The 24,674-nt window shown below is 37.2% G+C and overlaps 1 protein-coding gene across 1 annotated transcript in view; it reads right to left on the bottom strand.

Annotated features, from left to right (window-relative positions):
* The window catches only part of LOC134587341 (alanine--tRNA ligase, mitochondrial-like), a 64,058-nt gene that overhangs the window by 12,809 nt on the left and 26,575 nt on the right, over window positions 1–24,674 (bottom strand). Inside the window, exons 8-19 of the mRNA XM_063443641.1 lie at window positions 23,972–24,010; window positions 23,601–23,712; window positions 21,098–21,225; window positions 18,009–18,156; window positions 17,371–17,540; window positions 9,820–9,933; window positions 9,524–9,664; window positions 8,789–8,926; window positions 7,691–7,800; window positions 7,445–7,553; window positions 7,083–7,205; window positions 1,047–1,157 (exon numbers count right to left, since the gene is read on the bottom strand). Of these exons, the coding sequence (XP_063299711.1) occupies window positions 1,047–1,157; window positions 7,083–7,205; window positions 7,445–7,553; window positions 7,691–7,800; window positions 8,789–8,926; window positions 9,524–9,664; window positions 9,820–9,933; window positions 17,371–17,540; window positions 18,009–18,156; window positions 21,098–21,225; window positions 23,601–23,712; window positions 23,972–24,010 (1,443 nt within the window). The remainder of the gene's footprint in view (window positions 1–1,046; window positions 1,158–7,082; window positions 7,206–7,444; window positions 7,554–7,690; window positions 7,801–8,788; window positions 8,927–9,523; window positions 9,665–9,819; window positions 9,934–17,370; window positions 17,541–18,008; window positions 18,157–21,097; window positions 21,226–23,600; window positions 23,713–23,971; window positions 24,011–24,674) is intronic.

Genomic DNA, 24,674 nt, shown 5'->3' with positions numbered 1-24,674 from the left:
AGGACCTGTTAGTAAGGAGTGTTTAATCATTTGGCCTGTGAAAGCAATTAAATGTTAAGGTGTGTGGAAGTCCTGAGCACTGTCTTATCGTAAGAGGTTAAACCGTTTACAAATGGTTTAACCCAAAAGTGCTCCAGATGGCACCTACCTCCTCTGTTTCACCCTTCAGCCCTGGCTTTAATGAGCTGGGTCTCAGTGATAGGCCAAAAATAATTGGCCTCCCATTGAGAAAAACAAATTAGAAACTTACATGGAACATATTTTTGAGGTACGTACTATTTAAGCCATACATTTGAGATTCTATATACGAACAGGTAAATTAAGAAAATATGAGATTAAGGTCTCTATTCTATTTCTCTACTGAATGTAAAACATTTTTGTAAAAGGAGCGTATGAATTGAGTCATGCATTATTTGAAATTATACATATGGATAATGAGATAAATGTCCCTCTTTCTCTTTATTTATTTCTGCAATAGAAAATAAATGCACGGACTGTACCATGTAATACATTCATTTTAGTAGATTATGTATGTATCAAGTAAATTACTAAGAAATGAGACAAGTATGTTTATTTTGTATACCTGTGTAAAGTTAGACATATCAATTCACTTGTATTATTGATAGGTTCTATTATGAGTTTTTAGGCAAAGTCTATCATGTTCTTATTCTTTTAGATTATAATTGCTGGAATTACATTATACAAAATAAAAAAAAAATTTTGTTTTATTTCTCTTTATTAACCCAATTCATGTTTAATAAGCAAATATCTATCACTGCTATTTAGAAATTTGCAAAAATCTACTATGCTCTATGGACATGCAGAGCTAAGAAAATACTGCCTGGCTCTGCAGAGCTTATTTATAATCATGGCTCATCACAAAAGCAAACCAAGAAGTCTAAATTATAAAAAGGACTACAGGTTTGGCATTCTTATAAATGAATGAGTATTATTTACATATACCTGACAACAGAATCATTTCTTGGACAGTTTAAAGAAGAAATGAATCCTGACTGAGATGAAGAAATCCTGCCTTCAGATATTACCTGTTTAATTTCCAGCTTGCGAATGACCGTGTTAGTAGAACGCTGCAAAGCTTTCAGACCTGCTTGCAGTTCCTTTTTCTGCCATTGAGGCATGATGGCGCTATCTACAATCTGAGTCAGCAACAAAAGGGATAGTTATAAAATAGTTTCCAGAACAAATGTAAATTAGTTTAACATTGTCATATGTTTTAGCTCATTCATATTTTACTATTTTTTTTACTTATGTAATATTTACACACACACATATATATATATATATATATATATATATATATATATATATATATGTAAAAAACAGATCAAATTTGTATCTTGTAATACCTTTTTTATTGGGCTAAAAGCATTTTTTCATGACAAGCTTTCGGGAGAACCTCCCTTTCTTACGTCTGAAGGGAGGTTCTCCCGAAAGCTTGTCATGAAAAAATTCTGTTAGTCCAATAAAAAAGGTATTACAAGATACAAATTGTATCTGTTTTTTACATCTACATCACTGGACTAATACGGCTACAATCTCTATTTTGGCAGGTCCTACTCTAACAACCTAATGTCTAATCTTATGAGATTACCCCACTTACTTGGGGAATACAAATTTAATCTGGGGCTCTCTGTAGTACAAGGTTAAATAGGGACCTGGAATGAGGCACCTGTGAAAGGGAGGCCTTTTTGTTCCCCAAGTAAGTGGGTTAAACAATTATTTCAGTATGGATTGAAATAACACTGTTAAAACATAAAAAACATTTCAACATTTTTTCTGCTCGTAAAAGTAGAGCGCAAAGTAGTGTCCAACCAGGGTTGTGGGGCAGGACACTCATCTGGGAACTTGTTGTCTACAATGAGGGGTTGTGGCCAGCACCTCCCCAGATTAAGTGAGTCTTAGTATTCTAACGATGCTCGTTGTTTGTTAAGTGTTTGTGTGGGTGGCCAATGGTCTATCAGAGAAGATGTTGGGTATTTGGGCTAAAAGAATATGGATGACAAATTTATAATTGCAACACTAAATGTTAAGGGGATAAACACAGATAAAAAAAAACACCACTTATTGTAAGATTACATGAGAAAAAAAAACACGTAACGGTGGGATTTATACAAGAGACACATTGGAAAGGGATGGATGGAGAGAGATGGATGGAGAGGGATGGATAGATAGAGAGGGATGGATAGATAGAGAGGGATGGATAGATAGAGAGGGATGGATGGATGGATAGAGAGGGATGGAGGGAGAGATGGAGGGAGAGAGAGGGATGGATAGAGAGGGATGGATAGAGAGGGATGGATAGAGAGGGATAGATAGAGAGGGATGGATAGATAGAGAGGGATGGATGGATAGAGAGGGATGGATGGATGGATAGAGAGGGATGGAGGGAGAGAGAGAGATGGAGGGAGAGAGAGGGATGGATAGAGAGGGATGGATAGAGAGGGATGGATAGAGAGGGATGGATAGAGAGGGATGGATAGAGAGGGATGGATAGAGAGGGATGGATAGAGAGGGATGGATAGAGAGGGATAGATAGAGAGGGATGGATAGATGGATAGAAAGAGTGTGTGTATGTTTACAATATTTAAAAATTGGATGTTTGTATACAAAATATCTCTATATATAGTGTTTCTATGCACACACAAACTTTTGGCTTAGGAAGGTTGCGCTGGAGGGGGGCGGGCATAGACAGCGGGCTGAGTGGTCAGTTAGCTCAGCTCGTGAACGTGAATGCATAGATTTCAATGCCGCTCTATGAAGAACAATGAGATTGGTGCAGCGTGAAGTTGCGCATGCGCACCACATACCGATGACGCTTCTCTAAGAGAAGCATCTGATTGAGCCCTGCTATTTCGTAATTTTGATGAAAAAGGGGGCGTGGCCTGCCGAGGATCTTTGCACTGGAACGGAGGTAAGTTTACACATTTAAAAGCACTCAGATTTATTTATTAGGGGGACTATAGTAATCATTTAACTATACCACAATGGAAACTTAAACAAATACATAGTCTCTTTATGAGTTATATTTGGAGGCAAAACGAGACCAAGAATTGCAGCTTCCCACTTAATGAAGAGAGCAGATAGGGTGGGATCTTGGGGTTCCCAATATCATAAAATACTATGAGGCAAGGAGAATGTATCACTTGTGGAGATAGCAGGACCCAAGTTCAAGAGAAGATACCCGGTTTAAAATTTAAGTATCTATATATTAACCCCTTAAGACTGGAGGGCGTACAATTACGCCCTATTTTAAGCGGCTCTAAACGCAGCCGGGCGTAATTGTTCTTACTTACCCGATCAACGGCAATCCCACGCCGGCGATCGCGGTTGGGGGGACTCCCAGGGAGCCCCCCGCGGCACATCCGTCCTCTTCCGACACCCCCCGGCCATGTGAGAGTGAGGTCCTTGCGAGGACCTCACAATCACATGGCAGGGATAGCTGGCTCAGGTATTGCCAGCAGGGGGACTAACTGTAATGACAGTTAGTCCCCCCTGGTGGCTGGAAATAAATTAAAATTAATTAAATCAGTGTTAAAAAAAAAAATATATATATATATACTTAGATCATATATATATATGATTTAAGTATATATATATACACAAATACATACACACACATACACTGTCTAGTAGAGATGTCCCGAACAGTTCGCCGGCGAACATAGGGAGGGCCTGGGAGGGAGGGTCTGCTGCTGATTGGCTGGAATGTGTCTGCTGATTGTGAGGTACAGGGTCAAAGTTTACTCAATGATGACGAATAGGGGGCGGACCGAACATCGCATATGTTCGCCCGCCGCGGCGACCGCGAACAAGCTATGTTCGCTGGCGAATATTTCGGGACATCTCTACTGTCAAGGTGTATTTTACTATTATATATATATATTATATTATTATATATATATATATATATATATATATATATATATATTAATATCAAATTACACGTAGACTGATACTGATTAAATATATATATATATATATATAAAAAATGTAAATACGTAAAAAAATAAATAATAATTAAAAAATAGTTACAAAATATATAGATGTGTGTTATTTCGTTCTAACTGTATTGTGATATTAATATATATATATTTATATCAAAATATACGTAGAACAAAATATATATATATATACACGTATATATCACTATATATATATACCTATATATAAATACAAATATTTTAAAAAAATGTATATATATATATATACACACACACATATACACATATATATATATACACACACACATATACACATATATATATATACACATATGTATATATATATATATATATATATATATATACACACATATATTAATTCTACACATATATTTATGTTATATTTTTACATAATTAGGTATCCTAATTAGTTACAATTAGCGGGACCTGCCTGACAACCCATGCCGAAAGTATAGGGAATTTAATTTGCTAGCACTATATTTAACCCTATAACTTTCCAAGACACCATAAAACCTGTACATGGGGGATACTGCTTTACTCGAGAGACTTCGCTGAACACAAATATTAGTGTTTCAAAACAGTAAAATATATTACAACGATGATATCGCCAGTAAAAGTGAAGTTGTTTGCATTTTTCACGCACAAACAGCACTTACACGGACGATATTATTGCTGTGATACTTTTTACTGTTTTGAAACACACATATTTGTGTTCAGCGAAGTCTCCCGAGTACAACAGTACCCCTCATGTACAGGTTTTATGGTGTTTTCAAAAGTTACAGCGTCAAATATAAGGCTTGTGTTTCATTTTTTTCACATTAAAATTCACCAGATTGCTTACGTTGCCTTTGTGACCCTATGGGTAGCCCAAGAATGAAAATTACCCCTATGATGGCATACCATTTGCAATAGTAGACAACCCAATGTATTGCAAATGGGGTATATCCAGTCTTTTTTAGTAGCCACTTAGTCACAAACACTGGCCATAATTGGCGTTTTTTGCATTTTTCACACACAAACAAATACTAACGCTAACTTTGGCCAGTGTTTGTGACCAAATGGCTACTAAAAAAAACTGGACATACCCCATTTGCAATACCTTGGGTTGTCTACTATTGCAAATGGTATGCCATTATGGGTGTAAATTTATTTCCTGGGCTACTATACAGTCTCAAAGGCAACGTAACCAATCTGGCGAATTTCAATTTCAAATGTAACACGCTATATTTGACCCTGTAACTTCCCAAAACACCATAAAACCTGTACATAGGGGGTACTGTTTTAAACGTGAGACTTTGCTGAATACAAATATGTGTATTTTATTGCAGTAAAAGCAAACAGTATTATGACATTGACAGTTAAAATGTCATGTAGAACTAAAAAAATAAAAATAAAATCTTATTTTCTCCCATTTTTTTATATTTTTTTCATATTAAATTCTGTTTCATAGCTAAATATTTGATATTAAATGAAAGCCCTGTTTCCCCTGAATAAAATTATATATAATAAGGGGGGGGTGCATTTAATATGAAAGAGGTGAATTACGGTTGGACAGACATAAAGCGCAAATGCCAGGTTTTGTTTACGTTTTGTTCTGTTCACAACGTGTACATTTGGCTGAGTCCTTAAGGGGTTAAATAAACTAAATGAGACCTTGCTGATCTGATTTAGCTCGATAAGAAGGCTGGGAATAGCTTCCTTACAAAAATTGAGTGCCCACATTTAAAATAATTATATTCTTATTGGATGGACTATGAGAAAATAAATAAACTACTTTATAAAATTTAAAACAATTGAACAAACTGTTGGGGATCTGCAGTTAAAGTATTGGCTAAGACATGTCCCACTTACAATAATAGATAATATAGAGGGAAATACTATAAAATCTTTCCCGCAATTACAGCAGTCCATTACCCTTCCTTCAAATTAGATCTTTAATAACCTAAGAGTAAATAATTATCTGGCTTCCCATTTGATAATAGAGATAAATGTATTAAATCAAAAAATAAATGATTTATTTAAAAATGAAATAAAATTTAGTTCCATAGCATAGTGCTATGAGATTATGAACCTGGAAGAGGTCGAACTTAAACCTAGAGCCTAAAATTGGGACAAAGAAATTGGATATACTACACAGCCTGACATGTCATTTAAATCCATACTAGAGGTGAAAAAAATAAATTCACTGTCTGAATATTGTTGAAACCCCATTATAAGATACTGCATCAATGGAACGTGGTTCCAAATATTTTAAATAAAATGAATTCTAACAACTCAAAGTTATGTTGGATATCTGCTGGGACTGTGTATTGATCAGTCCTTTATGGAGTAGGGCCATAAAATAAATTCCCTGTTCTGGTTCTAGAAGACTTGGATCCAAATTTTATGACAGCTCTATTTCATTTTAATATATCAAAATTTCCATTACCAAAAAGATATCTAATAATACAACTATAATGGCAACAAAAGTAGTTCTATCAAGACATTGGTTACAACAAACTATGCCTAACTGGCCTCAGGTCCTCTCCCAACTTAAATATCAATTTAATATGGAAAGGGGCATTTATTTTCAATTAGGAGAAAGCTCAGTCTTTGAATAAAGGTGGCTTCCATGGATAGGGACCTTAATTGAAAAGCCCTCACACTTTAACTTGCAATCCGATGATTTTAAATGTGGCCTTCCAGGATAACCGATTAAATATAGTACTCTCTCACTTTACAAATTACCCCCTGACTTTCGATAAGATTTGGTGTAGCAAGTTATAAGCTATTAAAAATATGCCCTTTAATCTCTGTTGGACCATCGGTGGCACGCATCCAAATTGTCTACAGTCTAGGTCCTTACAAAATACTGTATAACACAGCTATTGTAATAATATGTATTTTCCGTAGATATGTAGTTTTTAGTGATGTTTTACATATTGTGAAAAACTAATAACTTTCGAATACAGAACATAATTAATAAAAAAAAAAAAAAAGTAAATCTAGCTGGTACACTTAGTACATAAAAGGGACCACTCATTATCTCCATTTCTTTATTTTCAGAAGAAACAAAGTAGTTTTTCCTTGGGAAATGTCAGAGCAGCGGTCTACACTCACATTTGAAAGAGCCCCTACTTCCCTTGAGAGACGAAATGCTTCATCAAGTGTAGTAGGTTTTATCCGAAGGCGTTCTGTGATGGATTCCACTTCTACTGACAGCTCCTTTCCGGTTTCTCTTGCCTGCAGGAATAACAATTATTTCAGTATGGATTGAAGCAACACTGTTAAAACATAAAGAACATTTCAACATAGGGTAGAGAGACCGTCTATGTGTTGCTGGCAAAATTATACAGTATAGAGGGGACACACTCAGTAAATTAAACCTGTATACACAGTATATAGAATAGCTGTGGGCTCAGCCTCAGTATTATGAGCAAATTTATAAAGAGGTAAAAGGGGCAGGCTTCAAAGTCACAGACCTGCTTGGCATCTTTTCCTGTGACAGCAATCAGACGAGAGACACCTTTTACTAGTTGCCGTTCTGAAATTAACACCAGATCCTCAATGGCCCCTGTCCTGTGCAAGTGTCTGTGTGTAAAGAATACAGTAAATAAATAATATAGAGTAGGACTTGTGAGTGATTTAAGGAATTATTCTAAAAAGGACTAAAACAATCATACAAATACTTGTAATAGAGCAGTAGGTGAGATGGTAAAAATACTTACGTGCCGCAGCAAAGCTCTACTGATGTCTGCGTGGCAGCTTGTGAGTCTGGCTTCAGCAAACTGTGTACAGGAACACCCACAGATACCACACGCACTGGATCAGGGTAAACCTGCAGGCATGAGAAGAAATACAAAATTAAATGATGTCAGGAAATAAAGAAGGTAATAGAGTGGAATGTATAATTCAGCTATACAGGATAAAAGTTAAGACAGTTAAATTGTTTAGAATATACAGAAATAAAATAAAAAAAAATAAGGAAAATACATTTAAAGGGATTTGACAGTGTTAGGAATACAAATCTGTCCCTCGGAGCTGGGTCGGTACTCCGCCTCCTCCAACGTTATCCGACTAAGGGGCTATTGCAAATGCGCTGCAAGTGCATTAGGCCCCCTCCATAGGAAAGCATTGCCTTGCGTCATTTAGGAGACACGGAATCACCTAGCATCAAGGAAGTGCCTCTAAAGGCAGTCTTAGTCCTGCAAGGTAATAAGTGCACTTTCTCAGAAACTGCAATGATTTACATTGCAGGACTAAGTGGGACAGGGACAGGGACATTGCACCCAGACCACTTCAATGTGATGAAGTAGTCGGGGTAACTATTGTGTCCTTTTAAGAGAAATGAGAAAACAATATAAAATATGCTTAGAACCAAATGTTATAGCCTCACATCCACAGGCAACTGTTTGGCAGTTTCCTGTAGACAACAAAATGAACATGACATGTTACATCAGTAATGTTATGCTTGCATGTGTAAAATGGGAAAAGTAATATTTAAGCATCTGGTTTGCAAAGATGCATCAGAGATATCTATTCACCTTTTCCTATGAATCTGGTGGATATTTGTTTCCCAATATATAATGTGGCTCTAATGATTGGTACATTCAAACAACCCTGCAGTATGTAGCAGATACTTACATACTGCCCCAAATTGTGCAAAATTTTAATTCTGTACTGAGATCACCTGATTTAATGAAAAGTATTGATGACTTTTTCCCCTAAATTATTTATTTGTAATTTCAATTACTCTAAAAAAACTGTATCCCTGAATATTTTCTAAAAATATAAATCACCCTAATACTGGGGAAGAATAGAAATACCTCATCCACAGTACGGAGTCCTTTGACACTTTTGGCATCTCCGAGTGCTACATGTGCAGTGTGGATTTGTTCATTACGTGCAATAATTTTCTGCAGCTCGTGCTCCACTTCCTGTAACTGCTGGGTTGTAATAGGGGCCTAGTAGAAATGACAGACAAAAACCTAACAAATAGTGACAACATAGTGTGGCAATGGAGTGTAGAAAACTCAAAGATTTAATGTAGGTTCTATGTGACATTATTAGGACACAACACAAGAAATCCTGATCTATAAACACTGTTCAGTAGAAGAAACATCAACTTTAACTATTCCAGTGGGCTGCAGTTTTCATTTTATGGTTAGACTCTGAAGTCCAGAGCAACATTAAAGCACCGAGGGCTATTCGCTATTGTGAGAACTGTCAGAAAAATGAAGTGAACTTCAAATATATGATCAAAAAGAGCTCTACATGAAGCATTGTCGACTAAGGGTAATTTTTCCAGTTGGACTACTTTGGCCTTAAACCTAAAATTCTTATTTAATTTAAAACAATGCAGTTTACTTTAGTAAATACCCCTATCAATATTTAAAAAACAACAACAAAAAAACACATTCGTGGGTCAAGGAGACAACGATACCATGAATCTCCATGCACAAACTGATGACATACACAGAAATGCAGATTTTTATAAACCAGAATTTTCTTTCTTTGCTTTTCTCTTTTACTATTCTTTATATTAGGAATCCCATTCTTACCTTAACGCTGAAATCAAACCGCAGGCGTTCTGCTGTGACATGTGATCCTCTCTGGGCTGTACTCTCCCCTATGACCCGACTCAAGACAAAGTTCAGCAAGTGAGTGGCAGTGTGCTTAATCATGCAGGAAAGGCGTTGTGCCTGTGAGATAAGAACAAATGAGAGTCCGAGCATATTAATCTGTTGTTTTTATAATTAGCATCAAGTCACACTCCAGGGTATATGATACAGTGGAGGACATCAATATCAGCCACCAAGAGGTGGACTAATCAGTGTTTCTCACAACCACTTAGTACCTCATCCAGAAAGAGCAGGACCTTGTCTCCAATCTGCAGTTTTTCTGAAGTTGTAACTTTGTGCACAACGTAGCCACCAGATAACCTCACTGATTCCACTGGGAACATCAAGTCCTGCAGGGGAAAAAACTCCAGATGACATGTGCATTGCTAGATCACATTTAGCTCTCTGTCATATTAGACACGTTAACCCTGGGAGATGCAGGCAATCCATCACCTTTGTACAAATCCACAAATAAAATATATCCCTAACAGGAACATCAACAGGGCTGATTGTTTATGACAGATTGTTTTTCCAAATATAGCACAAATTAGTTTCGAAGAAAGGAGACTGAAGATGGCCCACAATGATGAGAAAAAAAAAAAAACGCAAAAAGAAAAACAATCAAGTACTTCAGGTCCATACTTCCCCTTTTTATCACTTTTCATAACACTTCCTCAGTCACTAAATTCTCCATGCTTTTAAAACAATTCAATTTCAAGAAGATGCGCACATTTTAGTGGAAAGTCTAAAAAGTGTATATATATTCTAAAATGTAAACATACATTTTTAAAATGGCTATACCTACCGTATATTAAATAATTGCTTAATATATGAGAAACTGCATATTTCCACATAATAAAATGTCTATGACTGCTTCATCACACTAAAGTTGTTATAATGTTTAAAGTCCCTGGTACACTGTTCTCCCATTCATCATTATACTGTTTGTAATGTTTTAAAGGGACACTCCACTGCCCAAATAAAAAATATAAATAAATAAATGCCCCAATAGAAACATGTATGCATTTAAATGTGCATGTGCTAATTAGCAGTAAATCTAAAACCGCTTGCAAAAGCTGCAAATTTCTTGTCTACAGCCTTTGCAAGTTCTATTCCTTTTTTTTTTTTTTTAAGTTAATCATTTTTATTTATTTTTGACAAATACTCAACTATGTCAAACAATTTTCTACATATCAATATAGAAGGTCAAGCATTAAATCATTATTCATACCATACAGACCACCATTATGAATAAGAATTTGACAAATCGATACACATAAAAATACAAAACATACTTCTACAGACTAGACAGAAATTATTTTCCTTGTATTATCGTTAGATTGTCGTTTAACAAATCCAACCTGATCTTTTTGTATAAGAATTGGACATATATTTTTTAAACGTGCATCAATAGCAGAATATATCTTTGTATCTGTATTAATCAAGGAAATAGGTCTATAATTAGATAGTTTTACCGCCTTTTTACCTGTCTTTAAAATAGGTAGAATAAATGCTTGAAGCATATTAGTGGGAAAGGATCCAGATTCTCTGACCTCCTTAAATATACCCATCAAGTATAGACATTTTTTCGTAAAATTCCTCTGGGAATCTGTCAGGGCCGGATGCCTTATAAGGCTTCTGAGTTCTAATTGCACTCATAAATTATTTATATTCAATAGGGACATCCAAACAGTTGGACTGTTCATTAGATAAATCGTTTTAATTTAGAGTCAAATAGATATTTTCTTATTTGTTCCCTATCTTTTAACTGATCCGAGATATTATAGTTCTGAATAAAAAATGTTAAACATTCACCCTATATGTTCTTGGTTAGTGTATTCCTTATCCTCTTCAGTTATTTTGAATATTCTATCCTTTATATATATATATATACACGTTTTTTAAGTTGATTAGTCATTATTTTATCTGCTCTATTACCCAAATAATAACGACAATGCTAAAGAAGAAAAAATAAAAAATTATATATATATTGTGAGCTTAGGCGAGACAAGGAGATGTCTCTATATCCGATAACTCTTTGATGGTACAAGGAGAATATATATTTTTTTATTATTATTTATATATATATATATATACATATATATATATATACACACCCACTCTCAGGGACTATCCCTTTTAAAACCTCTAATATCATGCTGTCAGATTAATAAAATAATAGGCATAGATTATGCTACATAAATTATTTTATCCCTTTTGTTTTACCATAAACCAAGTAGCATTTGTCTTTAAATTAATTTTTCCTCATTTAATCCTTCCCCTCCATGTATCCCCATCATACTGTATCCCATTTAACATACCCTCCTTCTCTAAGGAGAATTATATATTATATTATGATTTAACTCTTGTCCTTTTTATAAGATACAATATTATATAATTTATATATGATATAATTAGGCATATATTATACTGCATAGGTTCTTTCATTAAACATTTTAAACAAATCCCTCAAATAAGAGTACCGTAATATTATTATTTAACTCTTATCCCTTTTATAATCTGCAATATATTACTATTATAGTCTTAGATATAATTAAACATGAGTTATACTGCATAGATTCTTTGAGTCAAGGTTTATATAAATTCCTCCAAATAAAGAAGTATAAGAGGAAAAAAATGTATAGGGGACTTCAGAACATTTCAAGATATTTATCAGTATTTATATTTGCCATGTTTCCTACATGCCATGTAATATCATACATAAAGCCCAGACTCCCAACCGGTCACGATGGGGGAACTGAAAGACCTACTCACAGGCCTCCAAAGGAATCTCCAGGCCGATGTGGCCTCACTCCGCACAGATATCACAGGCCTAGTGGGAAGGTTAGGCACGCTAGAGACCTCCTCAGACGTACAGGCACAGAAGATTGCGACACTGGAAAACATGGTGAGAGACCTCCAGTGCCAGCAAGCAAACACCGAGAAGAGGTTTGCCGCCCTGGAAGATCAAAGACGGCGCAAGAACCTTAAAATACGAGCAATACCTGATGAAACCCCGGAGGCTGAACTCCCTCATGTGGTGAGACGCCTGCTGGCAGCGCTGCCGACTCCCAAGCACGCCAAGGCCGTCACTCTGGATGGTGTGTTCCGCATACCTAAGCCGAGGAAGGCCCCAGCGGAGGCCTCAAGGGACTTGATAATCCGCTTCCAAACCATGAAAGACAAAACGGCAGTGACTGCGGCCCTGCAGGGTACCACCCAATACTCCTTCGAGAACATGGGACTTACATTTTACACGGACATCTCCGGGAGCACGATGGAGTGGAGAAGAACGCTCCAGCCACTAACCACCCTCCTCAGAGACCGCAGCATCAGATACACCTGGCGGACACCCCTGGTCATGCACGGAGGAGCCACCTACTCAATACATGAACTGTCCGAGGCGGATACCTTACTGGAGGCACTCGGCCTCACACGGGACTGTCTGGGACCCCCCAGACGGGAGAAGGCCCCAGCGGTATCACGCAGATGGGACCCCACTAAAATCACCCCATTTGTCCCACAACGAGCGACAGCCAGCGCCGGCGCGGCAACGGCAACTTAAGTCCTACCCTGGAAACAAGGTGAAACGGGACTATTACCAGCCAACCCCAGCAGATCCTCACATAGTTTGTTTACTTTGTTCCTTACCTTTGTTAAATTTTCTCTTAACCTTTGAAACATGTCTCTGATGCGATATTTGTTTCTTACAATGTTCACTACATATTTACCTAGCTCAAAGAAGCTAACACACACCCAGACGGATAGGCTACACAGCGAATGCTAACCCCCCCCACCCCCACCCCACCCCTAGTCACAACACACTGCCACATATTGCAGGCTCAACACGACCTTAACCGGAGGGGCGTCAAATTTACTTTAACTGTTAATGCTTTTTATCTGTTATGCGTTTTTTTTACATTATTTTTTAAATAGCAGTCTACCGCACCCAACTCTAGTCAGGACATGCCAACGTCCTAGGGGACATCCCAGACCGACAAGTCCATGACTACCCTCGCACTCACTGAAGAGCATCACTCGGGCTAGCAACTTACAAAATGGGTTAACCAACGAGTAGTCACACAACAAATACTTATTACTTAACACAACGATCATCACGACACAACATAGTTGAAAGACACAAATGCTGACACCATCTTATTGTTTTTTATCTTACGTGCAATTCTGAGGTCCACGGAAGCCAGGACGATGCCAACCTGCACGTTCACTAATAGTCTATAGTTTAGACGTACCTGCTTTGTTAACTATACCTTTTAAACAAAATGTGCAAGTTTCACATGCCATTGTTCACCCTATTTATGTTTATATGTAATCGTTCGCTGTTGTGGCGCATGACTATGCTTTGTACCTACCTGCACAACAAAAATAAAGAATTAAAAAAAAAAAAAAATGATGAGAGTAAGGTAGGAAAACAAATAAATAAATAATTTCCTTTAATTCTTGGAACTTCTTTCTATTTTGCTGGATGTGCCTCTAACCATTTGTGGCCTTCTTCAACTTTATGTATGATGTATCGCTGATTTTCATGCCACAAAAATAATTTAGTAGGAAATCACCAGGTATATTTGATTTGTCTGGATCTCAATATTATATTTAAGTCTTTAAAAAGCATATATCTTTTTCCTTATGCCGTTAGATATATCTTGAAAGAAGAGCAGATTTTTATATTTTTCCTCATTGGATTTGAAATTTCTTGAAGTTTGGAGGATTTTTTGCCAGACATAGAAAGATGAAAATCGAACAATTATCTCTCTTGGAGGGGATTCTGAGATTCCCTTGGGTTTTACTGTTCTATGTGCTCGTTCTATTATGTCTTCCTTCTGTGCTTCTGAAACTCCCATGTTTTTAAATAGATCCAATAAGAATTCTGATAATAAATTGGGATCTAGATTCTCATTTATACCTCTAATTCTCTATTTTTTTCTGCGCATTCTGTCCTCCATGTCAATCGATTTTTCTTCCAAATCGTGTAGCTTCTTCTTTAATAGTGTGCAATCATCCATTACACTTTTTAGTTCAAATTCCATTGACTCATTTTTTGTTAATTTACTTTAATTCTTTCCCTAAATACTGCTTTGTCAATTCCTGGGTAATTGGTTGAGTTTCTTGTAATATTTCCTGCATTATTTCATTAAAATGATTTTGTTTTACTAAACCAGTTGAGGATCTACCTGAAACATCCATACCCATCAGGTAATGTGCTGCAGCAACTAAAGAAAGTTAATATAAACAAAGCTCCAGGGCCTGACGGTATCCATCCACGTGTACTTAAGGAACTAAGTGTAGAAATAAGTGAACCTCTGTTTTTAATCTTTCAAGATTCTTTTCTTTCAGGAAGTGTTCCGGAGGATTGGAGGAAGGCAGATGTGGTTCCTATATTCAAAAAGGGTTCAAAATCCTTGCCTGGAAATTATAGACCTGTGAGCTTAACTTCTGTGGCTGGTAAAATATTTGAAAGGTTATTAAGGGATAATATTCAAGAATTCCTTGAGAAGAATATGGTTATCAGCAAAAATCAGCACGGTTTTATGAAGCACAGGTCGTGTCAAACTAACTTGATTGCGTTCTACGAAGAAGTAAGTAGAATTATAGATCAGGGTGTTGCAGTGGATGTGATCTATTTGGATTTTGCCAAGGCATTTGATACAGTTCCACACAAAAGATTAGTGTTCAAACTCAAGGAAATCGGTCTCGATGAAAATGCTTGTTCTTGGGTAGAACATTGGCTTAAAAACAGAATACAAAGAGTTGTCGTTAATGGTAAATTTTCAAGCTGGACAGAGGTGGCAAGTGGTGTCCCTCAGGGGTCTGTTCTGGGACCCCTTCTATTTAACATTTTTATAAATGATCTTGAAGACAGCATTGAAAGTCATGTTTCAGTGTTTGCAGATGACACAAAACTTTGTAAAATAATACAATGTGAGCAAGATATTACTTTGCTGCAGAAGGATTTAGATAGACTGGAGGACTGGGCACTCAAATGGCAGATGAAATTTAATGTTGAAAAATGCAAAGTTATGCACTTCGGCGTAAAGAATACACAAGCAACGTATACCCTTAATGGAAGTGAATTAGGGATAACAACACACGAAAAGGACTTGGGAATTGTTATAGACAACAAACTATGCAACAATGTGCAATGTCAATCAGCAGTGGCCAAGGCCAGTAAGGTATTGTCATGCATGAAAAAGGGCATTCATTCTCGGGACGAGAATATCATTTTGCCTCTCTATAAATCACTGGTAAGACCACATATTGAATATGCTGTGCAATTTTGGGCACCTGTTCTAAAGAAGGATATCATGGCACTAGAAAAAGTGCAGAGGCGGGCTACAAAATTAATAAAAGGAATGGAACATATCAGCTATGAAGAAAGGTTAACAAATTTAAACCTATTTAGTTTAGAAAAACGTCGCCTGAGAGGGGATATGATAACATTATACAAATATATTCGGGGCCAATACAAACCATTGTGTGGAAATCTATTCACAAACCGGACTTTACATAGGACACGAGGCCATGCGTTTAGACTGGAAGAAAGAAGATTTCGTCTAAGGCAAAGGAAAGGTTTTTTTACTGTAAGAACAATCAGGATGTGGAATTCTCTGCCTGAAGAAGTGGTTCTATCAGAGTCCATACAGATGTTCAAACAGCTACTAGATGCATACTTGCAAAGACAGAATATTCAAGGATATAATATTTCAATGTAGGGTAATAACTGCTTGATTCAAGGATAAATCTGACTGCCATTCTGGGGTCAAGAAGGTTTTTTTTTGTTTTGTTTTTTTTTTTTTTTTTTTTTTTTGTCCTAGCTTGTTGCAAAATTGTGCTTCAAACTGGGTTTTTTTTTTTTTTTTTTTTTTTTTTCCTTTTGGATCAACAGCAAAAAACAGGTGTGAGGAAGGCTGAACTTGATGGACGCAAGTCTCTTTTCAGCTATCTAACTATGTAACTATGTAACTATGTAACTATGTAAGAAAGTGCGTAAGGGCGCCCTGACACCATAACAACTTTATTTAAATGAAGTTGCTATGGTGTCTGGAGTGTCCCCTTTAACAAACGGAATGTCATAATGGGGATAAAGTGCAGCCAGGAGCTACTAATTTGTCGTAAAGAAAAGTATGGTCCCATTAAATCAATCAGTGAAAATTGTGAATTTTAAACTGGCACATCTGTAATTTGACCCGATCGTTTCTCAAATGTCTGGCAAAGGTCTAGATGTTTGCTACTGTTCTACTCTGAGGCAATATAAATCTGGGCTTTTTACAACAGTGGAATACATGCATTATTGTAACTCAACCCCAACCAGGGTTTTTTTTAACCAGTGGGCAGGCAAAAAGTGTCTGTCCACTTGTTACTCAAGGATAGACGTAAATACATGAACACAAACATTTCACTAACATGTTCTATTTAGCAACTCACCAATCCTTATATTAGAGCAAGCTGATGCTCTGAAGTATGAGTAAGACCATATCACAAACTTCATCTCCCTACATTTATACATTATAGAAAGCAGATTGATTAATATACAGTGTTAGACATTCCCTGTTTTAGCTGTATTTTTGATTGGTTTGTGCCACATTTTTATAAGTTAAATTGCACAGTCAACCCATGTGCATTTCATTGTCTTCTGTTTTAACTGCATTGTCTGCAGCATGTTTATTTGTATGGAAACATTTTTACCTTGTTTCATTTGTCATTGTTATGGTGGCATGTGGCTATATAACAAGTTAGAAACCAAAAATATGAAGGCGTTACAATCTTACCTGAGCACCCTGATGCACAAAGTATCCCTCATCATGGGACTGTCCTCCTTGCTCTGCATAGAAATTGGTCTGATTGAAAATGACACCACAGGACACACCCCTTCCGATCTCAGAGTGCAGGGTCTGGTCTTTATAGAGCATGAGTATGGTGGCCTGGCATGGACTAAACACTGCAGGGTGAGAATGGCTAGGTGTTACTTTCAGAATGACACAACTGTACACATTATTTGAAGAGGGTTAAATTATTCAGGTTTCACCCGACTCTGGACCTAAACTTGCTAGTAGGTTTATGAAAATTCAATCAATAATAAAAAAAGGCAATGGTCTACAAAAATTCATTAGGGAAATTGAAGATTTCAAAAATATATTACAAGAAGTGGAGCGACATTTAGGTAATCAGCCCCTCCCTGATTAAAAAGACATCCCTTCTATGTCCCATTCAAAAAACAAAAACAAAAAAAAGAAGGTCTGGATGCTTTACTGGTAGGATATTAGCACCATTATCAACTTGTTTATCTAAAGAGAAAAATCAGATTGGCATTTTGGAAAATAAATAACTCTTTACTATTAAAAATATACATTTCTTAATTTATATGTACGTATTTAATTTTTTGTTGCAAAACTTGAAAATGGCTTACCATATCTCCCATCAGCCCCCATGGAATATGCATATTTTGGGGAATCGTCAGTGGGTGGTATCCCTGCACGATGTAGCTCATTTAAGGAGTGTACATCCAGTTCTAGACCAGTCTCAGCATCATCCACCTGCTGGTTCCTCACTTTCTTCTGCACACAATACAAGGGGACATATAAAACACAGACACTTCGTAAATTGTGCTTAGGTGTTATCTCCGGTACTAACAAAAAAGGTGAATAATTGTTCAAAATTATTTATCTTGATGTTTTACGGTTCAAAACTTAACTATTGATAAAAGATTGACTAAAATTATGAATGAAAAAACACCTCAGTGTTAAAGGAACACTGTGGGCACCATGACAATTTCATCTTAATTAAGTTATCATGGTGCCAAGAGTTCCTGGGCGTCTTCTTACCTTAAAGGAACACTCCAGGCACCATAACTGTAACAATTAAGTTATTAATTGTTTGGTGTGAGGTGGTTTATAGGTGCCGACTTACCTCAAGGTGTTAAAGCGTTAACAGTTTAACCACAAAATCTTGAATCTGGTACCTATCAGTTCAGCCTAGTTATTTCTGTTGCAGTCTGATGCTCTCAGCCTACAAATAGCTTCCTATTCACAACATAGGGTGAGATACCATTAATGCCCTGATGCTTCACTTTCACTGCAGCCATCTGGTGACCACTCCATGGGCTTATCACAAATCCTGCCCTAATGTTTTCCCATGCAAAAGACTGTGGAAGAGTGGCAGCCTCTCTGCTGGCAAAGGACCAGTGAAGCTACCGCTTCCTCCCACCAGTCTTAGTTCTTCTATGCTACAGCCCACAAAGAGGACCTGTCCACCAAGGATTTTGTCCTCATAGACGTGTACTTTGATCAAGTCAGCTGGAACCCAAGAAAAAGCCTGGAACATGGTCTGAAGTCTAAAGTCTCAAGCCTAAGACAAGTTACTAAATATTACAGACCATTTAACTCTTCTCTTCATATTAACCGTTGTTTCTGGCCGATCTACACCAGATTACCACACTCTTATGGAGTGGACATAATATGCTATATGATTGTTAGGCAATGCAAATGTGGCCATCTCGACCGAATGCCACAAAGCGGCTCTATATCATCTAGATCCAAAGCTGACTAACCTAGAAGAACAAGAACTTTGTCCAATGCATGATCTTCTAAGCAAAATTTGTCAAATAACATAAGTCATATGGTGATGTTTAGTTTCCTCAATAAAGGTCAAATGTCACTCAGAATTTTCCTGCCAGGGCAGGCCAAACACGTGGTCAGGTCACCAAACACACAGCATTTAAAAGCAACAGACCCCAAATCTCTGAGTTACTCCAGTCTGCCAATCCTAAGTACAAACACAGGTCCTTCTTCCCGAAACGTGGCTCCTGCAGCCACAGGGCAAATCAACACAAGTAAGCAGTTCTCCTTTTTCTCATCATCCACTTGCTGTTATGTTAACTATTTGCCTTCCATTCTGAATGTCTCTCACAATCAATGGATCCTGCAAATTGTTTCAGGTAATCTCATAGGCTTTGTCCTCCCTCCTAAACTTTTTCCTCCTGCTCCAAACCGTGTCATTTATGCAGAGGCAAACTAACTCACCAAGCACTCAAATCGGACTGGCTTCTGGACCTCCTGTATTCTCGTGCAACATTTTCCTTATCAGGAAGAAGATCGGGTTCTTCCAGGGTCTCCAAACTTTCTAATTCTTAATTTTGTATTGTCATGACTGCAAAGTAGATTGGGCTACCACTTTAGCCCAAGTAGATTTTTAAATTTATTTTTATGACCACACCTCTGTGCTATGTAAGGATAACATGTAGGTTGTTTGCTGTATCAACCGCCTAGGTACCTCTCGATCCAGGCTCATCACTGAACAGACCAAGGACCTCTACAAATTTGATCTGGACAGAAACCTCTCCATATGTGCAGAATATCTTCCAGGAACAGGCAATCTGGTGGCGGACTGATTCTCTGTTTACTGGAGAGACTCCAGCAAATGGATGCTGTACCCAGAGATTGTCCTGGCATTTGCATGCATCCCCACTCTCCATGCCTTCTTTGGGACACTGACAGGAATCTTGACCCACTGGAACTTCATGATTGGCTTTCATTTGGACATTTTCCAGGGTTCTTGAGATATGTCAGGCTTATTATAAATGTTATGGTTACCTACTCTGGGACTCTTGACTCCAGACACCAGGCAATCTTCCCTGTAAGTTTGGCATTGCTAGTGCATGGAACACGTTGATTCTTTTATCGTTCCTGTAGTTGTCATCTTCAATTTTCTCTCCTCCTTGTTTACCCTAGACAAGTCTTACTACACGATTTTTGCTCTGCCATCTTGGCAGCTCACGCCTCTCCTTTCTCGAGACTTGGCCAGACAAGAGGTTTCAGCTCTCTGCCAACTTTCAGGCACGGTTTCTTTACTCCTTTGCCCAGTGTCTTTCCAAAGAGGTTCAGATATCCAAGCCTTCAATGTGAACCTGATTTCCTTTCATTCTGAGGGTGCCACGCTCTTTGTGACACGTCACACTAAATCTTTCTCTTCATACATTTCTTTTGCATATTTCACCTACAGACAAAAACTCAGCGTAGCACATTGTCTTTAGCAATAAGTTTCTATCACAGATTCTCTTTGACCTGGACATTCCAAACAATTTCTTATTTCTTATGTTCGACCTCACACGCCTGTATCTGATCTTGGATACGATGTATTCTGGTTTCCGCTTGTGTCGACCGCTCTTTTGGGGCACAATCATGGGAAATTAAAATAACATCAAAATGTGCACTTTGTACTAAAAATATTAAACCATGCAGGACCAATCTGATAGTACTGCAGATCAGCACTCAGCAGGGCCTCTGGTTCGTTCTCTGAAATCCCCAGGCTTAATATGCCCTTTTCAAAATGTAAACATATTTAATCACTTTTCAAGCCACACTAAGAGTTTATGTACATGTATATAGCTTGCTTGGTTTCTTTATTACTTTTAGTGGGAGATATGACTGTACATGAAGTAGGGCTACATTCATTTTGCTAGTATTCGCAATGTAGCAATTCCAGAAATAAATACATTACCTCTGATTCCTCAAGTGCAAGCTGATCCAAAGCAGCCTTATCCAATGACATTCCCTTCTCCTCCAACATAAGCCCAATAAGATCCATTGGAAATCCAAGATTTCTGTACAGAGACCATGCCACATTCACTAGAAAAGGCAAAATAGCAATGAGTTCAACTTTGGTATTCACAACATATAATGCATTCAATATGCAAGTTGGTGGCACCTTAAGAGCAATTTCTAGAATAGTACGGTGCTTTGTAAATTAAAATAATATGATGTCTATCACCAGCCCAATCGTATCAGGGGCCTGATCAAGTGCTGGGATCCCTTTAACAGTCTGGTTGCTGAAAAAGGAATATCTCCCCACTGTTTAACTGAACAAACTCTAACAGCTTTTCTGTACCACATTAGTGGTGAAAATTATTTCACTTCCTCACAGTGCACACTAGTAATGGGAAGTCGGATTCACTTAGATCAGTTTATTTCAGATTGTTCTTAAAAAGAAATGGTTCATGAACGGATTCATTAGTTCACTTGCTAAGTGAGCTGGTCTCTGGGAATGACTCACCTAAACACTCAAAACTGCTATGGTGATGCCACTGTTAAATGCTGCCTGCCTACTCTGGTGGCAGCAGTAGCATAGATGCATCACTTTATCTATAGAGTTCATATTTGGGGTGTTGAAGGTTAGGGGAGGTTGGGGCTAAGTTGACAGGAGTCCTTAGGGCAGTGATTCCAAACCAGTCCTCAAGACACGTATACCAGTCCAGGATTTAGGGATTTAGGCATTTTTATTTTTATTTTCTAAAAACACCTTAGTTACAGCTGGGTAATCCCTATATCCTGGACTGGTAGGCGTGTCTTGAGGACTGGTTTGGAAACCACTGCCTTTGGTTAAAGGGGGTCCAAAAGGATTACAAATCTTTGGGAAAGTGAAGGCTCATTGAGTCAGTGTACTGTTCTAGTGATGACTCATCTGCTGCTGAGACCAGATCTCAAGTCAGTGTACTGATGTACTAAGTGGTTCATTGCAAAGAAGACTTGCAGTAGCAGAAGTAACTAGCGCTAGGATCATATTACCACTGCAGATGTTAACGCAAGAAGTGCACCTTTTCTAATGAAATAATTGAAAGGAACAATTTGTTCAATAAGGCACACACTACCCTTAAGCAGGGCATACCTCCTATGTGTTGCCAATAGGCTGATTTAATTGACAAACAAGAATAGAATTTCAGTTAATTGCTTGTTTTTTAGGCAGCATGGCTAGACACAATCTTTTGTTAGTGGAGAAAACTAAAAAAAGAAAAGAGAAAGGCCATGAAATGAAACAGTAACAAGAGTAATAAAATGAAAATTCAAATGACAACATTCAGACTAAATATCTGTTAGAACTCACTTAAAAAAATGGAAACGAAAATTCTTCACTTCAGCTACAGTCACAGTATAGTATTAATCACAATCTGCAAAAGCCAGTCACAATTTGCCAGATAGCTTTGCACTGTGTGTGATTTGTGCTACTCAGAGTAGTGATCAAAGCATGAAGTGATAGGAATAATTATTAACGGGAGGTACATCTGCATGAGCATTACACAGATCTATCTCTCAGTGAAAGTCATGGCTGTCACTTCACGTATCACTTGGTACTGTGAATGACACCAATCTGACAGTTGGAAGACTTGGATATGAGGAGGAAATGACAGACTAACACCCAAGTAGAGGAATAGAAGCAGAAGAAAAGGCACTAAATATTGAATTTTATTCAATTCACAATAATAAAAAAAAAAAAATAGCAGTGACAATATCAAAGGCACATGAAATATATGGTGTGCAATATTTAGCCCACAGGGTCCTTTTAATTGCATGCTATGAAAAAGTCAGTAAAAATATAACTCAGCATACCCAGTGGATGTAATCTCCTTGAATTTTGCCAATGTATTTGATACAATTTCAAACAAAGGATTAATATGCAAATGAAAGATGGGAGACGACAATTAGTTATAGGATTGCACATTGTCTAACAGATGGAGTGCAGTGAATAGTTGTTAAGGGAACATTCCAACACCATAACTACTACAGCCTAGATCTCAAACCATTTTGGATGAATTAGTGGACTTCGCAGTCAAGTGATAGATAAGAGATTTACACAGTAACTCACTAAACAAATTCCGACTGGAATGGAAATTCTCACATTTACTAAAACTAATTCTGGTTGGATTTCGGTCAGCCTGGCTGAATCTGCACCAATCAGTTGGATGCATTCGGTGTCTGATTGAAAACAAGTGCTTTTCATATCTGAACACTATACAAAGTATCGTATTGGGAATATGTACATAGCACAGTTTCTACCATGAGTAGAGACTGAATGCTACTGAGCAGCTAGCGATGCTCGTGGGCAAATATTTCTGATCCTTTTTTTTTTTTTTTTTATCCGGGCCCGTGTTTGACATTACAATAGTGCCAATCATTAAACACTATTTTTACATAAGACACTTGCACTAAAAAATAATGGCAGAACTTGCCTGGGAAAATATTTGAAGACTGTTCTTGCTGAAGTGTTCGGTCTATAATACGTCTCCCCCGTTGGAGTGAGGTGAGGAATGCTTCTTCGTTCTCATTAAGAATGCTCATTATCTAAAGTAAAAGAAATCAAAGTTTACCACCAGCTTAATAAACAGAGAGCAAATATAACAAAATGCTTTGGAGTACCAAAAACGTTGAGAACAGATGACATAATTTGAAATTTGTTTTGTACGGTTAATAAATGGACCATTGCCTGAGCAGGCCTGTAATTAACAAAATATTCCATCAGGTCTTTAGGCCATGTAATTGTCTCATAAAGAATAAAACAACAATAAAAATGAGATTTTTCATTACAAATAAAGTGACTGACCTGCTCTTGTTCCCTCTGTAGCATTGGATATGCTTCCTGCTGTGAAAAGATTAGACACAAAAATACTTAAAGTGTAATGTTTATGTTTGATGTTCAATATAGCAGTGCATAATTTTAATAATAAAAAAAAAAACAAGCACAAGTATCCCTGTGTTACTGAATTGGCTATGTGTCACCTTTATGAAAGTCATGCTAATCTAGGGAGATGATATCACATTGATTCAATAACAAACTCATTTTATAACTTTCCCATAAATAGGAAAACTAAAGGTTAATGGGCATGAAAAGAACTGGCCTCTTTATAATATAAATGGACACACTAAGCAATATAACCTCTACAGCTCACTGTAGAGGTTAGGTTGCCTAAAACCTCTGGGTGCCATGCCCAATTTTATGTCAGTCTAAGACTTCTCCCAAATCGATCATGATGAATTAATTAATCTGCATTATTAAATACCAATTTTGTCCAACCTGGAGGGAGTGCCTGATGGAGAATGCTAAGAGTGGGTTAGTCTAGCACTCTCAGTTGTTTAGAGTGTCATGCACTCATAGATTATGCAGTGAAAAACTGGGCACAAATCCACAAAAAGCTTTGTATTTCTGGCACTATAGTATCCCTTTAAGTCCGATTTACTGATACATTATCCTCTATTTTACTGTCCAGCACTGGAACAAATAATTGCATGTTTCACTCCTTTTAAGC

The sequence above is a fragment of the Pelobates fuscus genome, chromosome 2, assembly GCF_036172605.1.
Source record: "Pelobates fuscus isolate aPelFus1 chromosome 2, aPelFus1.pri, whole genome shotgun sequence".
NCBI lineage: Eukaryota > Metazoa > Chordata > Amphibia > Anura > Pelobatidae > Pelobates > Pelobates fuscus.
This window is presented reverse-complemented; position numbering and strand designations above follow the sequence as displayed.